This window comes from Eufriesea mexicana, unplaced genomic scaffold (assembly GCF_001483705.2).
Source record: "Eufriesea mexicana isolate 0111107269 unplaced genomic scaffold, ASM148370v2 scaffold3653, whole genome shotgun sequence".
Taxonomy (NCBI): Eukaryota; Metazoa; Arthropoda; class Insecta; order Hymenoptera; family Apidae; genus Eufriesea; species Eufriesea mexicana.
Genome location: NW_016911671.1, coordinates 14,036 through 30,716, shown reverse-complemented (window position 1 = coordinate 30,716; position 16,681 = coordinate 14,036). Strand labels below are relative to the sequence as shown.

Here is a 16,681-nt window from a genome sequence, read left to right as displayed (position 1 = left end):
ACGCTTGACGAACGCCTTACCTGGAGACATTTTTCTGGTCCTTATTAGCCGGAGGACTACTCTTCAATCCTCTATGATAAGAAATGCTCACTCTCACGCGAGTTTATGCTCGTTATACAGAAAACGTGTCGTTACTGATCGCGCAATGGTCCCTAATAATTCTACGATCATCAGTCCGCGTTAAGCTGCACGATAAATTGACAAATCGAATCACTTTGCCGATCTCTCGAACGTCTCCGAAGGGATATCGCGATAAATTTTCAGGGAAAGCTGCTGCAACGAATATCACTCGTACGCAAACAGAGACGTCGCTCGTGCGAATCCCCGTTCCCGGTAGCCGGAAGAATAGTCATAGAGGATTAAAGTCAGACGTGTTCGTTGGACGGACATCCACGCCGTGAGAGAAAGAAAGGATCTTCGAGACAGTCGCTTCGGTAGCATTTGCACGAAAGGAACTGTTGTCTCTCAGACAGAGAGGCACCACCTTTGTCGACACGTCTAACATCACACGATAGAGAGTAATCTAGATGAAGAGCTTATCTCATGACAACGCCGGCGCCGAGCGATCGTTCGTCTTCGTTTTGCGTAGCTTTACCGTGGCGAATATGTTCGTCCTGGAAGAATCGAATGATCAGAGGGAATTTATTGGCAAGCACTGTCAGCGCTGGAGAGAGCTGATCGTTTAAAATTTTCTCGTTAAAATACAGTCATCCAAGCAATTCTGCTCGAAATTCTAATCGAAAAATTCGCCAGTTCCTTATCCATTCGGTTGCACATTTTTGGAAATCTCAAGAGCAGAGGAACCCAGTAGAGATTTAGACCAGAATTTAGACGTGAATTTTGAGATTGGATCAGATCCTAATTAAATCCCAAAGTAATTGACAGGTCAAATGTATATTGGTAATTGTGCAGGTAGAATCTTAACGCTTATAGTTCAAAGTGATGTAAAAATTGTTTCATTCTAATCGAACAGAATACAAAATAAACTTCCTAAATACAAACTAATCTTAAGATTGGATTAGATTCAAGTTAAGTCTCGAGGTCTTAGTTAAATTCCAAAGTAATTGACAGGTCATATGTATATTGGTAATTGTGCAGGTAGAATCTTAACGCTTATAGTTCAAAGTGATGTAAAAATTGTTTCATTTTAATCGAACAGAATACAGAATAAGCTTCCTAAATACAAACTAATCTTGAGATTGGATTAGGTTCAAGTTAAGTCTCGAGGTCTTAGTTAAATTCCAAAGTAATTGACAGGTCATATGTATATTGGTAATTGTGCAGGTAGAATCTTAACGCTTATAGTTCAAAGTGATGTAAAAATTGTTTCATTTTAATCGAACAGAATACAGAATAAGCTTCCTAAATACAAACTAATCTTGAGATTGGATTAGGTTCAAGTTAAGTCTCGAGGTCTTAGTTAAATTCCAAAGTAATTGACAGGTCATATGTATATTGGTAATTATGTAGGTAGAATCTTAACGCTTATAGTTCAAAGTGGTGTCAAAATTGTGTCATCTTAACTGAACAGAATACAAAATAAACACCCTAAACACAGACCTAATCTAAGGTATAGTTCGCAATGGCCTAAACCTTCGTCATTGGACTCCTCTGCTCTTATGCTTACCAAGCATATGTCACGCCTACTGCTGTTTATCAACCAAACAGCTACTGTGTCTACTGTCAAAATCTGGAATCACTGATAAACGATCGAACTGCTTGGATCTCTGCAACCGTGCAGTGAAACCATCTTCACGCTAATCTGAACGAGCATCGCTCTGAAATTATCCTGAAAAACGTTTGTTTCCTGAAAATTTGTTTCCTTCTAAATGAAACAAAATACCATTGTTATTTTACGTGGTATCGTGCAGCGATCGGCAAGAGAAACTGCAAAACATTCGCAAAAACCTGTAAATTTGTTTCGATAAACTTATATCACGGTACCATGGAGAAACAAAGGGTAGCGTACAGTGAATCTCCAACATTCACACGATATTCATGCGAAGCGTGAACACAAATAAAAGGGAGATATTCCTTCGCGAGTACAACACACTTTTTAACATTGAGATCTCATCAAACGACAGCGACGAGGTGCGACGAAGGAAGATACGAGGTGTACAACGAATTCTTCGAGCTACGCAGAGGAATAGAACAAGGGGTACACGCGTGAGATGGTTGCGCGAAGATTTTTACCACTGCGACGAATATCCCGGACGCTTCTAAATTTTGCTGCGAAAAGACAAGAAAACAGACAGAGAGAGAGAGAGAGAGAGAGAGAGAGAGAGAGAGAGAGACAGGTAACCCCGAAACGTCGAACGCGGTAAACACCTTGCGAAATATATCGAAATGAAACACCGTGGGAACGAAATTGAATTCTTCGCAATTCCCGGGTGCAATGTTGGAACGAGTGTTGCAACAGTGTACCGCATATCGAATCGTTTGAAACGGGAACCAGAAACTAATTTACACGGGTAATGAATGAATACGTGGACATAAAGTCGCGAGCCCGAATTGCCGTGTTATTAATGCAGAAACTGGTTTATACGATCGTTTTCAAGCGCGACTTGCCGATTATTTACGCGTTCGTTCGACAGCAACGATTTGCGAAAACCGACAGCTCAATTCCGGATCGCTCGGGCGCACGATCGATTTCCCAAACTTTTCTTCGCGTATTTCACCCGGCGATCAATCGAGCGTAAACGAAAGAGATTTTTAGCTGGAAATTTACTTAGGTGATTGGAAATTGATTTAGGCCGCGGCGAGAAAAGCGAATTTAACATGGTCCGAGTTTAACAGGGATGTACGAGTCGGAAATTTATAAATATAACACGACGAGCGAACGAATCATTGCAGCCTCCTGTAACCACGGGTCCAACAAGAGTTACGATTGATGTATCATCCATAACGTTGTTTTCCCCATCAGCGTTAACACGTTCGTCGCCCAGCGCGATTCAGTTGAGCTTTTCACGGGGCCCAAATGTGACTGTCAGAGCGCTAGACTGAACGTTATCGGACTGATGATTCGGAGGGGTCTAATACAGACGTTAGATGATGGTCAACGGACCCTATTTACAATTTTCCATTTCCGAGCAGCAGGATGTAATTGTTTTCAATTATTATTAGTAAACTTGCATTTTGCAAATGGAATTGGAAAAGTTTTACTACTCGTAAACATATGACATATGACAGACAATTGTGGAAAAATGTGAAAAAGTTACAACTTATTGTTCCAATTGTCCAAAATCACCTTAAATGTGATTACACCGTTTCAACGAATACCATGCGACATAGTATATTGTAATATTTTATCCTAAATATAAATTAACCCTTTGCGGCCCGGAGGGGCCCGACAAGCGAGCGTCGCTGTGAGCGAGAGGTATTGACGCGCGTAGTAGAGAAATATACAGTTAAAACTTTTCAATAAAATCTAAGAAAAACATATTTAGTTATGTTATGTTTATGTGTGGCACGTTTTATATTCATGCATGGTATTATATCGTTCTAAGCAATCACCTATATGCAAGGCCGGTTTAGCCGAACAAGTAGCGCAATAATACCTTGATTCTCTTCTTTACTCCTGACACAGTCTCTACTCCTCCTTGTGTCATCTCACCGAATAATATGTGAAAGGCCGTTCAGCCTTTCTAAAGTTCCAGAAGTTGAAGAATTTTTGGAATTAGTGTCACGAAAATCTTCAACTAATTGCTCCACCAAGCGACGTACAAATTGCAAATGCATTAATTTTCTTGTATTGCGTTTCTCCTGATTTTCTCATCATTTATTTGTTTAGTATGCTATAATCGTTCGTGTCTTATCACTCGGAAAGACAAACGTTCGCAGCTGTAATCAGAATTGGGCGGCCATTTGCAACGGTAAGAAGGCTTGGGCGGCCATTTGCCGACACTGGACCGCAAAGGGTTAATAAAAAGTATAGTATATTGTGTATATTTTTAATATTTTTATCTTGCATACCCTATATTTATATTTCCGTGTTTATTCCGTGGGCCCCCATGGAAGCATATCCGTCACCCAGGTATGGGTGACGCGGCGACGAACGTGTTAACAGGCTGCAGTCTGAGTGGCGGGCCAAAGCGCTGGTTTCTATTCCGATTTACTTTACGAGCTTAACGTCAACACGTTGATTCGGTCGTAAAGAAGCGTCGACGAAAGCAGCGTGAAACGGTATACGTAACTATGCTTGGAAAAACAGAAACAGGCTGAAACGTTCGAAGAAGCAATGGGAACTGCGCTACGTGGAAGACTTGCGAACGGTCATTCGTGGTGCGAATTGATCGGGTATACGAGGCTGGGGATGATAATAAAATTGGAATGCAATGGTAAACTTAAAAACGAGCAAAATCTTAAGGGGGGAAAATCGTAAAACGAATCGCGTGTTAACTATCTCGTGGTCCTCAGGCTCGTCCGACCTGCAGCATCCTCGGATCGCCGGAGTAGCGTTAATAAACCGTGAAACGCGATAAACCGTTCCAAGGGCCCACGGGGGACCGAAACAATGATACCGATTCGAACAAGTCCGAACGAAGAAGAGAGTTTAATAGATTTATTGCTGTTTCTTCTTCTTCTTCTTGTTCACGGAGGCGTCCACTCCCCAAAGGTCGTACCATGGTCCACAGGTATTTTTCTCCCGCTCGGAGTCCCTGCGGAGTTTAGTTCTCGGAAGAAGAGTCTTCTCCGCCACTGTTTGGTCCTTCACCACGATGCAACTGTACGTGGACTCCTCGTCGGAGGCCTCGGTCTCGCTGAAGTTCTGGGTCAAACCGTCCTCGTCGTCGGTGTACTTCTTCCTCCTCTCGTTCCTCTTCGCCTCGTTGTTCTCCTTCAGTTCGGCCACGATCATGTTACGCTTCGCCTCCAGGCTGCGCTTTCGCTCTTTCTCGATTATCGCCTTCCGCGAGACGTTGCCCATGAAGTAAGACCTTTCCTCCTGATGCATTCGATACTCGGACCGCTCCACGGTCTTTGGCCTTTCAGCTGGCGTAGGAAAATCCTCGAAATAATCCGACTTCTCCGGCACGTGGATCCTCTCAGCTGGTTTCGGCTCCTCGTGATGCGAATCGTTGGTGATGGTCACGTCACTGTTCCTCTTCTCCAAACTCTGCCGCGAGTTCGGGCTGCCCTCTGGACTTTGTTTCTTCGTGTCTTCAGAATTGGCGTCGTCTTTCACCTCCTTCTTGATCATCTTCGGAATGTCGACCAGAGACCTGTGCTGCCACAGCGCCATACCCTCCAGCACGTCCGAGTCTCTTCTGAACCTCCAGAAGGACTTTGTTCTTTTCACGAGCTTCGGACTCTTCGAGTCGACGTCGAAAGCTCTGCCTGTCTGGATCAGGTGGCCCACCGCGGTAGCCTGTCTGGGGAGCAGCGGTTTCCGGTTGTCGTCCTTCAGCGTGTTGTTGTTCGTGTCGTTCTTCTCCAGGATCTGCGGCCCGTTCCTCTGGAACTTCTGAAGATTGCTCTGGCCCAGGTTCTGGTAGCCGTGCCTCTCGATCACCTTCGTTCTCTCCAGTTTCGTCTCGAAATTCGACTCGTAACCACGCTCTTTGTCCACCGACACGTTCTCGCGCACGTATCTAGTCTCGCCGTAGATCGCCTCCTCTTTGTCCGAATACCTACGCTCTCTGTACGCGTTGCGAGAGTCCGTTGGCCTCTCAGGAGCTTCCTCGGACGGTGGTCTGGGTCTCTCGAAGCGGCGACTCGAGGCTCGCTCGATGTTCCTATTTCTGTCGGGATTCTTCTCGAAAGTCCTTTCTCTTTCGTAAGTAGAGGTCTTCTGGACCGTCGTGGGCGACTTTTCCAAGTATCGTTCTCTCTCGCGCTCGAACCTCTGCGGCGCACGATTCCTCTCGCAATCGTTGTACCTTTCGTAAGGGGGCGGAGGTTGCTTCTCCTCTCTCCGCTCTAAACTCCTGTAATCGTTCCTTCGTTCCATGAACTTTGGAGGGCTGTGCTCCCGTGCATACTTTTGCGCAGTTTGCTCCAGTTTCTGCGCGATGTGCTCCACCTTCCGGCCGGTTTCCGGGATCGTGATAGTGCTCTCGTCGTCCGTACCCGACGAGGACGCCGACGACGTCTTCTCGTTCTCGTACTTGGACTCCTCCTGCGCGACTGGCCGGTAACCGCGACGCGAGTTACGCTCCTGGCCGTCGGTTCTGTCCGAATAATACTTCTTTCCCTCGTACTTCTGGTAATCGATCCTGCTGCTGTAGGCGTCGTCCTCTTCCTCCTCCAGCTCGATCTCGTCCTCCTCTGTCTCCTCGTGCTCCTTCGTCCTTTTCTGCTCCCGTCGATCCTGCTCCACCTGCTCGTTGTTCCTCCTACCGGATTTTCTCGATTGTTCCTCGTTGCTCGACACCTTGCTCTTGTGGCTGGCATTGCCGCGACCACGGTTGTCGTACTCGTTCTTCTGCGATCTGTCCTGCGTTTTCTTCCCCGATTTCCTCGTTGGCCCGTTCTCCATGGTACCGCGCTCGGAAAAGTCCCTGCCGGTCTTGCGTTCCTGACTGTTGTAATGTCGATTAGAGTACCTCGTCTCGCCGTTCTCGTTGCCCTGATTCGCGTTAGCCTCCGCCCAAATGTCCATCGCGGTCCTGTAAAGGTGCCAGCTCTTCTCGTCCCTCGGTATCGTCTTCCACGAATCGTTCTCCCAGACCTTGCTGTTGGACTTCTCGTCCTTCTGGTGCTGCTTCACCGCCTCGGTTATTCTATCGGCACGCGGCTTTCTTCGCCGTTGTCTGCGTTTTCGTGCGGGCTCGGGATGAGTAAAAAAAAAGAAGACAGAGAAAGAGAGAGAGAAAGAGAGAGAAAGAGAGAAAGAGAGAGAAAGGAATAGAGAAAGAGAGAGTGAGAGAGAAGTGAACGAGAGAAGAGGAGAGAGCGAGTAAGAGAGACGAGAAGAGAAGAGAAAAAAATAAAGAAGAGAGAGAAGAGAGCGGAATAGTGCAGCGTATGGAGAAAAAACCAAGAGCCAAGTACGTGGGTAGGATTAGTTATGCGGCTGTCGAGCTTTGTGGTCGCGGACATTGCGATATGCGAGGATGGGGAATATGGCTGCTGGCATCGCAGGAGCCCGGAGAGGTGAATGAGCCACCACCACGCCGTATTTTATTTCCATCGACCACGATAACGCATGCGGAATCTACAAATCAGGAGAGAAAACAACATCGTGACTCTGAAAACAAGCCTACAGGTTTGGTATCGCTGGATGTTGTACATGATCGCGTCCTTCTTTCTTTGTTTCTTAACGAGGCAGAGGTGAAACGAGCGAGCGAAACTGTTTTGCCAATGAAAGATCTACGTTTATCTTTAATCGAATTCGAAACTCGGCCATTCTTTCCCGCGAATCCTTTGAACTCGAAGCGTCAAGCCGATTTCGAATCATCAGTTCGCGAAGGTTAACAATTCGTACGAGCGATTCGAGTGCAAAGGATCATCTTTCGACAGAGGAACGCGAAAAGTCCGGGGAGGTCTGAGAGCTACACGCATGCACGTAATTATACACAGCCCTACAGTTCGATATTCGTGGAAATGACGATAGATGAATAAGAAATATTTAATGGAAAGAGGACGTTAGATTTAATAAACAGAAGCTACGGTTTCTACGATGTAATTCTAGATTGTACGTTTCGTTAGATAGATACCGGGAACCAAGATAATAAAATTACTGAGAGCAGGAATAAAATACAAAGCTCCGAAGTTCACGAGATCACAGGCAGAAGCGTTTCTACAGGTTTGCCAACAGTCATCAACTACTTCCGACGAAATTCAATTAGAGTTTCCAGAGTGTCTTCGATGAAATTTCGTGGTGATCGCTTACCTCATGGCCTCGTCGTCGCTGTAGTCGATATCTGGCTGAGCCGGCGGTTCGTTTGAGAAACCGCTGTCGTTACTGCTGTGAAGAGACGTCACGACCTGCGGGGGTGGAACAGGCGGAGCAGGTGGCTGTATCCTACGGCCACCGGCCAGAACAGTGGGCAAAGTGCCCGATGGACGGATCTGGGGAACATTCAGCGTGAAAGTTTACGAGATTTCTATCTTTATCTTTTGGATATGTACGTATGTACTCCTGATACCGATATTGTAAGGGGAGGAGAAGAGAGGGCTGGGTCAAAACCAGTTTATCACTCGGTGGCCGATTGCACTTTATTCCGTTGGATACGATATTCACACGCCGTTCTCGTCTCTCACGTAAAACTATGTGGTCCGTTTCTCGAAATGCCCCTTTAAGACTTTAAACGCCATGTCGCTCCGTTCACGCGACAGTTAGCCGTCATTCGAGCCCTTCCGGGCCGTACGAACCGACGAGACCCAAAGGGAAAGTCTAGCGCCGGTCCCTAGGGATCTGCGTAGCGTTTAACGTGTTAAAGGTGGGCCTTCTTTCGTTAATCCATCGCGCGGATCAAGCGGATCATCGCTTAGTTTTGAGACTCCGGTTACCACTGCTACGTAGTAAAGGGAGTTCTTAAGTATCCTCCTCGATTTGGCGGTGGTGCTAATAGGGACTTAGGAAGAAGAAGGGATGCGTTTGGTCCTGGGTCTGCTAGCGGACTCGGTAGTAACGCTACCCGGCAGGCCCGTGCCTCAGACTTGGATACTATTGGAAGGTCCGGAAGTTATATGTACAGGAAGCGGAGGTTTTCCGAGTACTTGCGAGAAAGAATGTTGGTCGCTACAATAGTAATTTCACTGGCACCGTGAATGTAAGTAAATACATTAATTACAGTTCTATCTCATATGGTATAAGACAACCATAATTCTTTGAAAAGCAAGTATATATTTTTAGTAATTGCACGGGGGTTGCGAGTCCTGTTCGTAAATTTAAACCTTCGATTTTATAATGCGTTAACAGTGTTCCATATTATTTTCAGAATTTTCTAACATCCCAAATCCATTTTAATTTTAAAAACAATGTAAATATTTTCTACCGATTTTTACGATGCAATTCGGTCATCGAAAAATACGACAAAATAAAATTGGAATGAAGAAGGAATAAATGTGGAATAATTTTCGTTGCATATAGTAAATTGAGCGATTTTCCGATATGAAGTATGAAATTATCCTCACCGGTTTAGTTTGACGTGCAGTAGGCGTTGCTAAATTGTGAGAATTGTTGCTGTTCGATACATTAGTCTGGGTGCTGTTATTGTTGTTACTGTTGTTGACGCTGTTGTTTCCTACCACATGGAATCCACTCGACACTTCGTCGATGCTGTTCGGTGTCACCGGCGGCCGGGAGGGTGGAGGCTTACAGGGTGGAATTGCCTGCGGCTCCGATGCGCGACCATTGTTTGTTCCGTGACTCGGCGATCTTCACATATTATTGTACATTCGATTTTAGTGATAGCGCTAACGACGCTGGCTAAATCCGAATCGTTGCAAACGTCACGCGGAAAAGTGTCATTTATCAGGGACCACTCTATCCAGTGCTATATCGAACCTAACAAAACGTATCTCTGATTACGTATATTTTAGCAAGAGAAAGGTGTCGAGCGATTTCAGCTTCGATATTTCAAACTCGCTAGGTTATTTCCATCGTTCTCACTCCATTCCCAATTTACAGTATTTTCACACTTTTCCAATATAAACATATTATAATAATTATAATTAGAAAATATATTAAAATTATATTTTCTATTTTATATTAGCTATAGAGGTATTATTTTAAATTATGTTACAATATATGGTATTAGCTTGGTACCGCATATTTATTACTTTCTCCGAGATTATGGCTGATCCTGATGGATCAAGACTTCCTAGTTATTCCCTTTCTTCCCTTAACCCTTTGCACTCGACGAATTTTTCGTTTCAGGAAACTAGTAGTTCGAAGACTTTCTTCCATAAGGTCGACGACATTTTTAAAACGGTAAATAAGAAATCGTATGCAATTAAAGACGTAGAATTATTTTACTTCGATATTCCACGCATCGTTGAGTAATTGTAAATTTGGTATATTAATTAACGTCTATCTTTAGGATCTGATTAAATGGCGACTGAGAGGCGTCTCTCGAGTGTTGAAAGTGAAGAATCTGAAGGAAATAAGAGAAATATACGTAATCTTGAAGAGTCCATAATCTTATATAATTATCCGTTTAAGAGGATCATTCGCGAGATGGAGTGTCGAATTAACATTTATATAGAGACGAATTTGCGAGTTGATAAATGACACTTAAAAGCTCGTGACAAAATTTCCATCGCCGTGCCGTAAATCGACCATGGATGTAATGGGATTTAGGAGAGTAGATGCAACAATAACAGCAAGACGAGTACGGTTAATGGGAATAGCTGCATCGATATCACCCATTGCCCGTTATCGTTCTAGATTAGCGTAATTGCATTCGACCCGTGCAATTGTTAGCAACGAACATCGTAACAAGATCTGCTCCGATATCGTTCGGGCCAGCAAAAGCACAGACTTTCCTGCCTCTGTTAACTTACCCTAGACTATCGTCGATAATAATTTCTGTGTATGCCAGTGGGAACCATCCGGAGCTCTGTGTGCGGAGATTCTCCCCAAATTGCCAGCCCTTCTGACGATCTCCTAATAAGGTAGTTTCGTGAAATAGAAATAACGTTTATGGTGCTTGCTTGCCACAGAAGGGAATACGATGTTCGACTAGGGTTCGTGATTTCCAAGCAATGATTTATCGTTATTGCCCCTTGGGGGGAAAAAATATCAAGAAACACGTGGACGAATTATGCTTGGTTTCAAAAATATGTACTTACTAAGAGCTTGCAAAAGTACTTAGAATTACTATTTTATTGGTATCCAGAACGAAAGTTGATAAAGAAGGAAACTTACTAATCGACTTATTGGTGTAATAATTATCATTTCGATTATTTCATCGCGATCGTAATATCGGATTATAGGGTGTGGCTCGCGTTATAAATTATGTCTCATGGAACTTAATTATGGGCTAGAGACTATGTTGATTCTAATAAAATATTCTATTTTTACCACTTAGGTAGATAACTATTTTCTTTTACTCGAAACCGGTATAGTATTTAGACCGGTCTTACGACAGCAAACCTGTCGCTGAACAGATGTAATACCGGAAGTGTAATAGATAATAGATTTTGCTGTAGTCTTACTGTTACAACACCGATTTCGAGTGACAAATTAGACCGGTTAGATAGGAGAAAGAAGAAAAATACGAGGGTTGTTATTCGCAATGCGTTCGCCATTCATTGCTAATTAACACAGGATGTTAGAATATTTCGCGTGTTCCCTCTCGTCGCGTTAAAATCGCGTTTGATAATGGCGCAGCTGGAGCGCGTTATTAGAATTTATCCGTGTAAACGAATTCCAGACGTATCCCGGCAATCTGACGGGAAAATGCGTTGTGGTCAGACGGGTATAATTTCACGAGGAAACAGACGCGTATCTCGGAACGGCGTTGCGAGCAGACATCCGGTACTCACCCATCAACGCGATGAGATCGCCCTCCAGGAAACTCAGCTGATTTTCCCCGGAGCTCAAATAGGCAAAGAGGGCCCTCGCGAACGGTGCATCACCCCAGCCGCCGGAGCTCACCCCGGTGCCGCTTCCACCGCCGCCGCCGCTCCCGCTGTTGCGCGACGCCGGGGGTGCCATGGACCTCGGCCTCGGCGGGGTTTCCGGAACCTCTGCGAAAATACCAGTCCGAGAACGATTAACCCTGCTCGTTTCTATCGTAACTCGTATGCGGCGTCGGGGTATTAGAACGCTCCGCTTTCGAGAGGCAGAGATTTTTCTCTATGGACTTTTGCAGCTCTTCGAGGTCCTATTATAGGCTAGGGGTTCCTCGAGTTCCTCGTTCGCTATCTCTCGGTGAAGGAAAGTTTTCAATTTTTCGCAACTCTATACGTGCTTGTGAAGCTCACGGGCCAAATTACTAACTTATTAGAACGTTGCACCGAGAGGTAGAGATTTTTCTCCGTTCATTTTCAGAACCCTTTGAAGTCCTAGTTTAGGATAGGGGTTCCTCGAGTTCCTCGTTTGTCACCTCCCGGCGAAGAAAATTTATTATTAATAACAAATTGCTAACAATGTAAATATATAATAAAAGTGAAAAAATTAATAAATTTTTGACTAATATTTAAATTTATAACGTATACTCAAAATGTATCTATAATTTGCAAAAAGTTTATAAATTATTACACCGATTGTTAATAATAAATTAATATTGTTAATAAAAATAAAATGTTGACAACGTAAATTTATAATAAAAATGAAAAAATTAATAAATTATGTGGCCCTCGTGCTGGTGAGGCATCTGGGGCAACACGAGGGTCCGTCGACCTTAGTCGTCCTGGGTGCCAATCCGTGCACACGACCGGGGGATGGGCCCTGCAGTCGGAATCATTGCAAGAGCGCGCCTGCCTGCCCCTCTAGCACTTGGCGGCTATGTGGTTATGTTTGCATAGAGCCGGGGTATGGAGCATGCGCGTGATTCCGACTGTTAGGCCTCGCATAGGACTCTCGGATTGACTCTGGGTGTTTCACCGGTTCGTTGGCTGCCTTAGGTCATCGAGTAAGCCATGGCGAGGTCGGCAGTGGCAGGGTGGGCAAGGCCCGATCAGGAGGGTGCTGAGGCCGGAGTTGTCTTGTACACGGAAGTGCGTCGCGTAGACTAGTCAGTCTTTCGAATATTCGCGAACTCCCCTTTGCATGACACGAAATTAAATAAAGTGTCAGTAGAGTAACTTTAACTTAATTCGCTCCGAGTTAGGTTAGGCTATCTTTGATACAGATAGCGCCAGCAGGTTGCGCCATTAGGGCGCATGTCGGGTCTCGATGCGTAGCCACCTCCTCGTGGTGAGGCCTGGTAATTGGTATCGTTTCCCAAAATTGTCCTTTGGGAAACGATACCAAGCTAAGAGCTACGCACCAAAGTTGAAATATTGGTTATTAGTTAATCATAAGTAACATACAAGTTAGTAATAAGTTTAAAGTATTTCCTATCCATTGTAAACTTTCGCAGTTCCTATTTCACGGAGTTTGACGATTCGGTAAATGAGCGTAAAATAAATAAATAGACGAAACGTGAACTAATAACGACGAGATATTAATTTCTTGTATATACTCGCAATTTTACTACTTCTTGGGGCAAAAATAAATTCACAGTTGTCAAAATCTTCGCGACCCACGGTTTAAGGGGCCCTGGTCTAGACACCGCTTGCACTTCCGGCTTGAAAACGACTCGAAAGGAGTCACTAACGCGAATACCGCTGCCGGTTGATTCGGAATAGAGTACAGTTGGAGGAAATTTCGCGTCACGGGCCGTGATTTTATTTCACCGTGTTCCATTTTGGCCAAAAGAATGGCCGTTGGCCAAAAACCATCACGGTCGAAGCGAAGTGCTTATTTGAACATTTTTATGAAGTTCTCCATTTTTTTCCTCTCTTTTTTCTCCATTACCCGATCTATTTCGCTCTCGCTTCATTGCCAACGAATTTATGCGCTTGGCTCCCGTGCAGGGCCGCTACTCCGCGAAACTTTTCGCCACGCGCAAAAGTTTCACGTTATTCCGAAGCCCACTCGCGTAGATCGAACGTTATTTTTCGAATTACGAGGGGAATTACCGACGGCCGAATTCGAGTTCGAATCGGCCGGGAGAATCTTCGATAAGCTTCGAGGGATGGACGGATCCATTGTCCACGCAGGGTTACAAGGTTCCGCGCGGCGCGACGATCGATATGGATCGGTGTCTCGATTAACAGGAATTTTTCCTCCTCGCGGATAATGGGAGAGTCGGAAAAATTCGCGACCGTGCGAAACGGTCGACAAATGGAATTCGATATTCGATACAGCCCTCCCGGCTCTCTCCAACTGTTTTGCGAGCACTTCTCCACCCGGTCGTGTTGCACTCGTTTGTTACGTGTTCGACCCCATTGTCGACTCGCTCGGAACGTACTCGGCCATCGGGTTTCGCCGAAATAAAAAGGATCGCGTTCTCGCTTTCTCCACCCGCATCTACGCGTTGACGTCGCCGAAATCAAGATCTAGATTTCGACTCTTTGTCACCCAGACTCTACACTTTGCAGGTGTACTGGGATCTCACCGCCCAATATTTAGCCGCGATTATTCCTATTTTTTACGGAGAGAGTTATCTTACCTGGGTCCAGAGACAACGTCGAAGCATGCAGATTGGCCTCTGATCTGGCTCTGGACAGAGCAGCTGAAAGATGCGAAGTCGGGCCTTGATAAACGGTGCTTGGCACGTTTGCAGGTGGTCCAGGTCGGAGCTCCAAGCAAGAGCTGTCCATGCTTCTAGTCTTTCGTAATTGCGAACTCATGGTTAGCTCCGAACCACCGTTCTCCTCGTCCTCTGGCCAGAACGAGACTTGCTAAACACGAGATAGACAGAATTAATTCCTTTAATTTCAAAACGCTGATATTGCTTCCCCGTATACACCGAGACATTCGTAACAAAAATTCTCCGAGGCTTTGAAAAAGAAATCCTCTCCGCGGGAAAATGCAGGTATTCAAAGTGTCACTCACTCTGAGTCTGGAAGCGAACATGTCTTCCACTGTTTGGGGCAAATATTCCCTAGTAGCAGCTACCTCGCGCCACTGATCAACGGCGGGATGAAGAGCAGCTAGCGCGACCTCGTGAAAACTGACATAATGTTTCGCCAAGGAGCATTGTCGCTCGAGAACAAAGCCGTACCTTCTTCGTTCCTGAGTCATGGCCTGGAAAAAGAGCGGAGAAAAGACTCGATACGCGTCCTCGTTCGTTCATCACCCTTGGACCGATCCATGTATTTGCATACGCGTGTCCATCCGCTTCGATCATCGCTCGAGGATTATTACAGCTCGGCGAGCAAGTGCTCGAGGAAATTGCGAGATAGGAAAAGTATGGCGAGCTTTTGTTCTAAGTGCCTGTCCATTACATACTTACATTCTTCAAGCTCTGTTCACAAAAGGCGTCTAGCTTAGACTTCTCTTCCTCGAGGATCTGCATATTCTTCAGCTCTTTGTCCATGGCTAGTCCACTCTTGCTCGCGCCCCTCGACTTCTTTCTCTGCTTCTTCATCGTGGCCGCCGCTTTGCTGTAAGTTTCGGACCTGGTCTTGTGCTGCTGCAGAAACTTCTTCTGCTCGCTCTGAGGAAAGTATTATTGCATTATTCAGAAAATCCGCCGGTACCATCTGACGCCTCGTCGAAGGCTCGCTCACCTGGACGACCTTGGTGTCTTTCTCCAGGTTCGTCTCGAGGGGGACCAGTAGGTCGACGTAGAACGCTTTCAGCTGAAAGCAAGAGCAAACGGGCCGGGCTGGCAGGGTTCAAGACAGTGGAAAATTTTTAAGCACGGAAGCGCCGAGAAGTGAATTCGAAACGAGCTTAGGTAATGAGGGACCTTTAACGTTTCCCGACGCCAGGCTGAAAGAGTCGCCGGTCTCTTCCGCTCGCGATCTCGCCAGCAGTGTCTACGACCGGTTGACTGACCCGTTTTTAAGCTGATCTCGAGAAACGCTAGTCGAACATGGTCTCGTGAACATCCAACTGGCTACGTTGTCATTTTCGCTTGATCCGTGTCCTAAAGCTTCGAGCTCGAATATTTAATTTTAGAAAAACTAATTACAAATTGATCGGTGATCTATGCGTGACATTTTCTAGAAGCAAATGGAAAAAGATACCGTTATGAAAGGTTATTTTTGGTGTTAAAGGGTTTATAACGCAAAAGTAGTCACTGGAAACTGTGGAAAAACTGTATAGATCTTTAGTGAACGGGCGAACGGTTAGAACTGGCCTGTTTAGGGCCACGCAAGTCGCAATTCGTCTTCAGAAAACTATTTAATTTTACTACAACATTTGGTAGCGAAGCTAAGTTGCGTGGTCTCTACGGGAAGGTGAAACGCGGGACAACAAAATCGTAATCGTCATGGAGAGCAAATTCTTAACTAGAGATTTCTTCCGAATAGTTATCGATAGCTACCAAGTGGTATTGAGGCCTAACGGCCATAAATCTGTAAATAAATCTGTAATTAATATATTAATATTATATTAAACTTTAATATTAATTAAAGACTTGTACTCTCCTTGTTAGTAGAAATAGATTGTGACCAGCATGGTAGTGAGTCGTTCGGTGTTGGGGAGAGTCAAATTAGAATGTGTTTCCATGTGTTATAGTTACCTAATTTTAGCGTTCTTTTCTTGCGTTAAATTAGTTTTTCGAGTTTAGCGTTCTTATTATTCTTTTCATATTAATAATTTCATATTAATTATAATATCTATCTAACTATGATTTCGACGCATTCAGAGATATTCGCAGACTTCGTTAATTGTGCCAAATAACTATGGTTACCTCGCATTACACTCGAACTCAGCGTAACCAACTTTTAACCAAGGCAAAGGAAGATAACGTAATAATACAATAATACTCGACATAGAATGAAAGCAAAGTAGTTACACGCGTAATTGGAACTCCCGAAATTTAGTTAACAAGTGAAAATTGAATTCGACAGCATTCAGTATCGCGTATGAACCATACCAATTTCTTGAAACAACTAGAATTCCGAAATTAATTAAATTTTATTCGAGGACAATCAATTATAGCTTAATCGAAATTTAGTCGAGAGTTACCTCATAACTGATAACAATGCGAGCTGTATTACCTAAATTTCGTATGAATTTTCAACGTTGTCGGTATAATTTCCCCTAACTAACATATCCTCGACGTAT

The 16,681-nt window shown here is 44.7% G+C and overlaps 1 protein-coding gene across 1 annotated transcript; it reads right to left on the bottom strand.

Annotated features, from left to right (window-relative positions):
- Positions 1 to 4,046: 4,046 nt before the first annotated feature.
- IRSp53 (Insulin receptor substrate 53 kDa) lies at positions 4,047 to 15,246 on the bottom strand (the record flags this gene model as incomplete). Its single annotated transcript, XM_017905046.1, has 9 exons — positions 4,047 to 6,752; positions 7,835 to 8,013; positions 9,082 to 9,325; positions 10,453 to 10,555; positions 11,437 to 11,640; positions 14,112 to 14,343; positions 14,498 to 14,689; positions 14,898 to 15,101; positions 15,175 to 15,246. Coding segments are annotated over 9 exons (3,621 nt in total), but the record flags the coding sequence as incomplete, so codon positions are not given.
- Between the last annotated feature and the right edge of the window lie 1,435 nt (positions 15,247 to 16,681).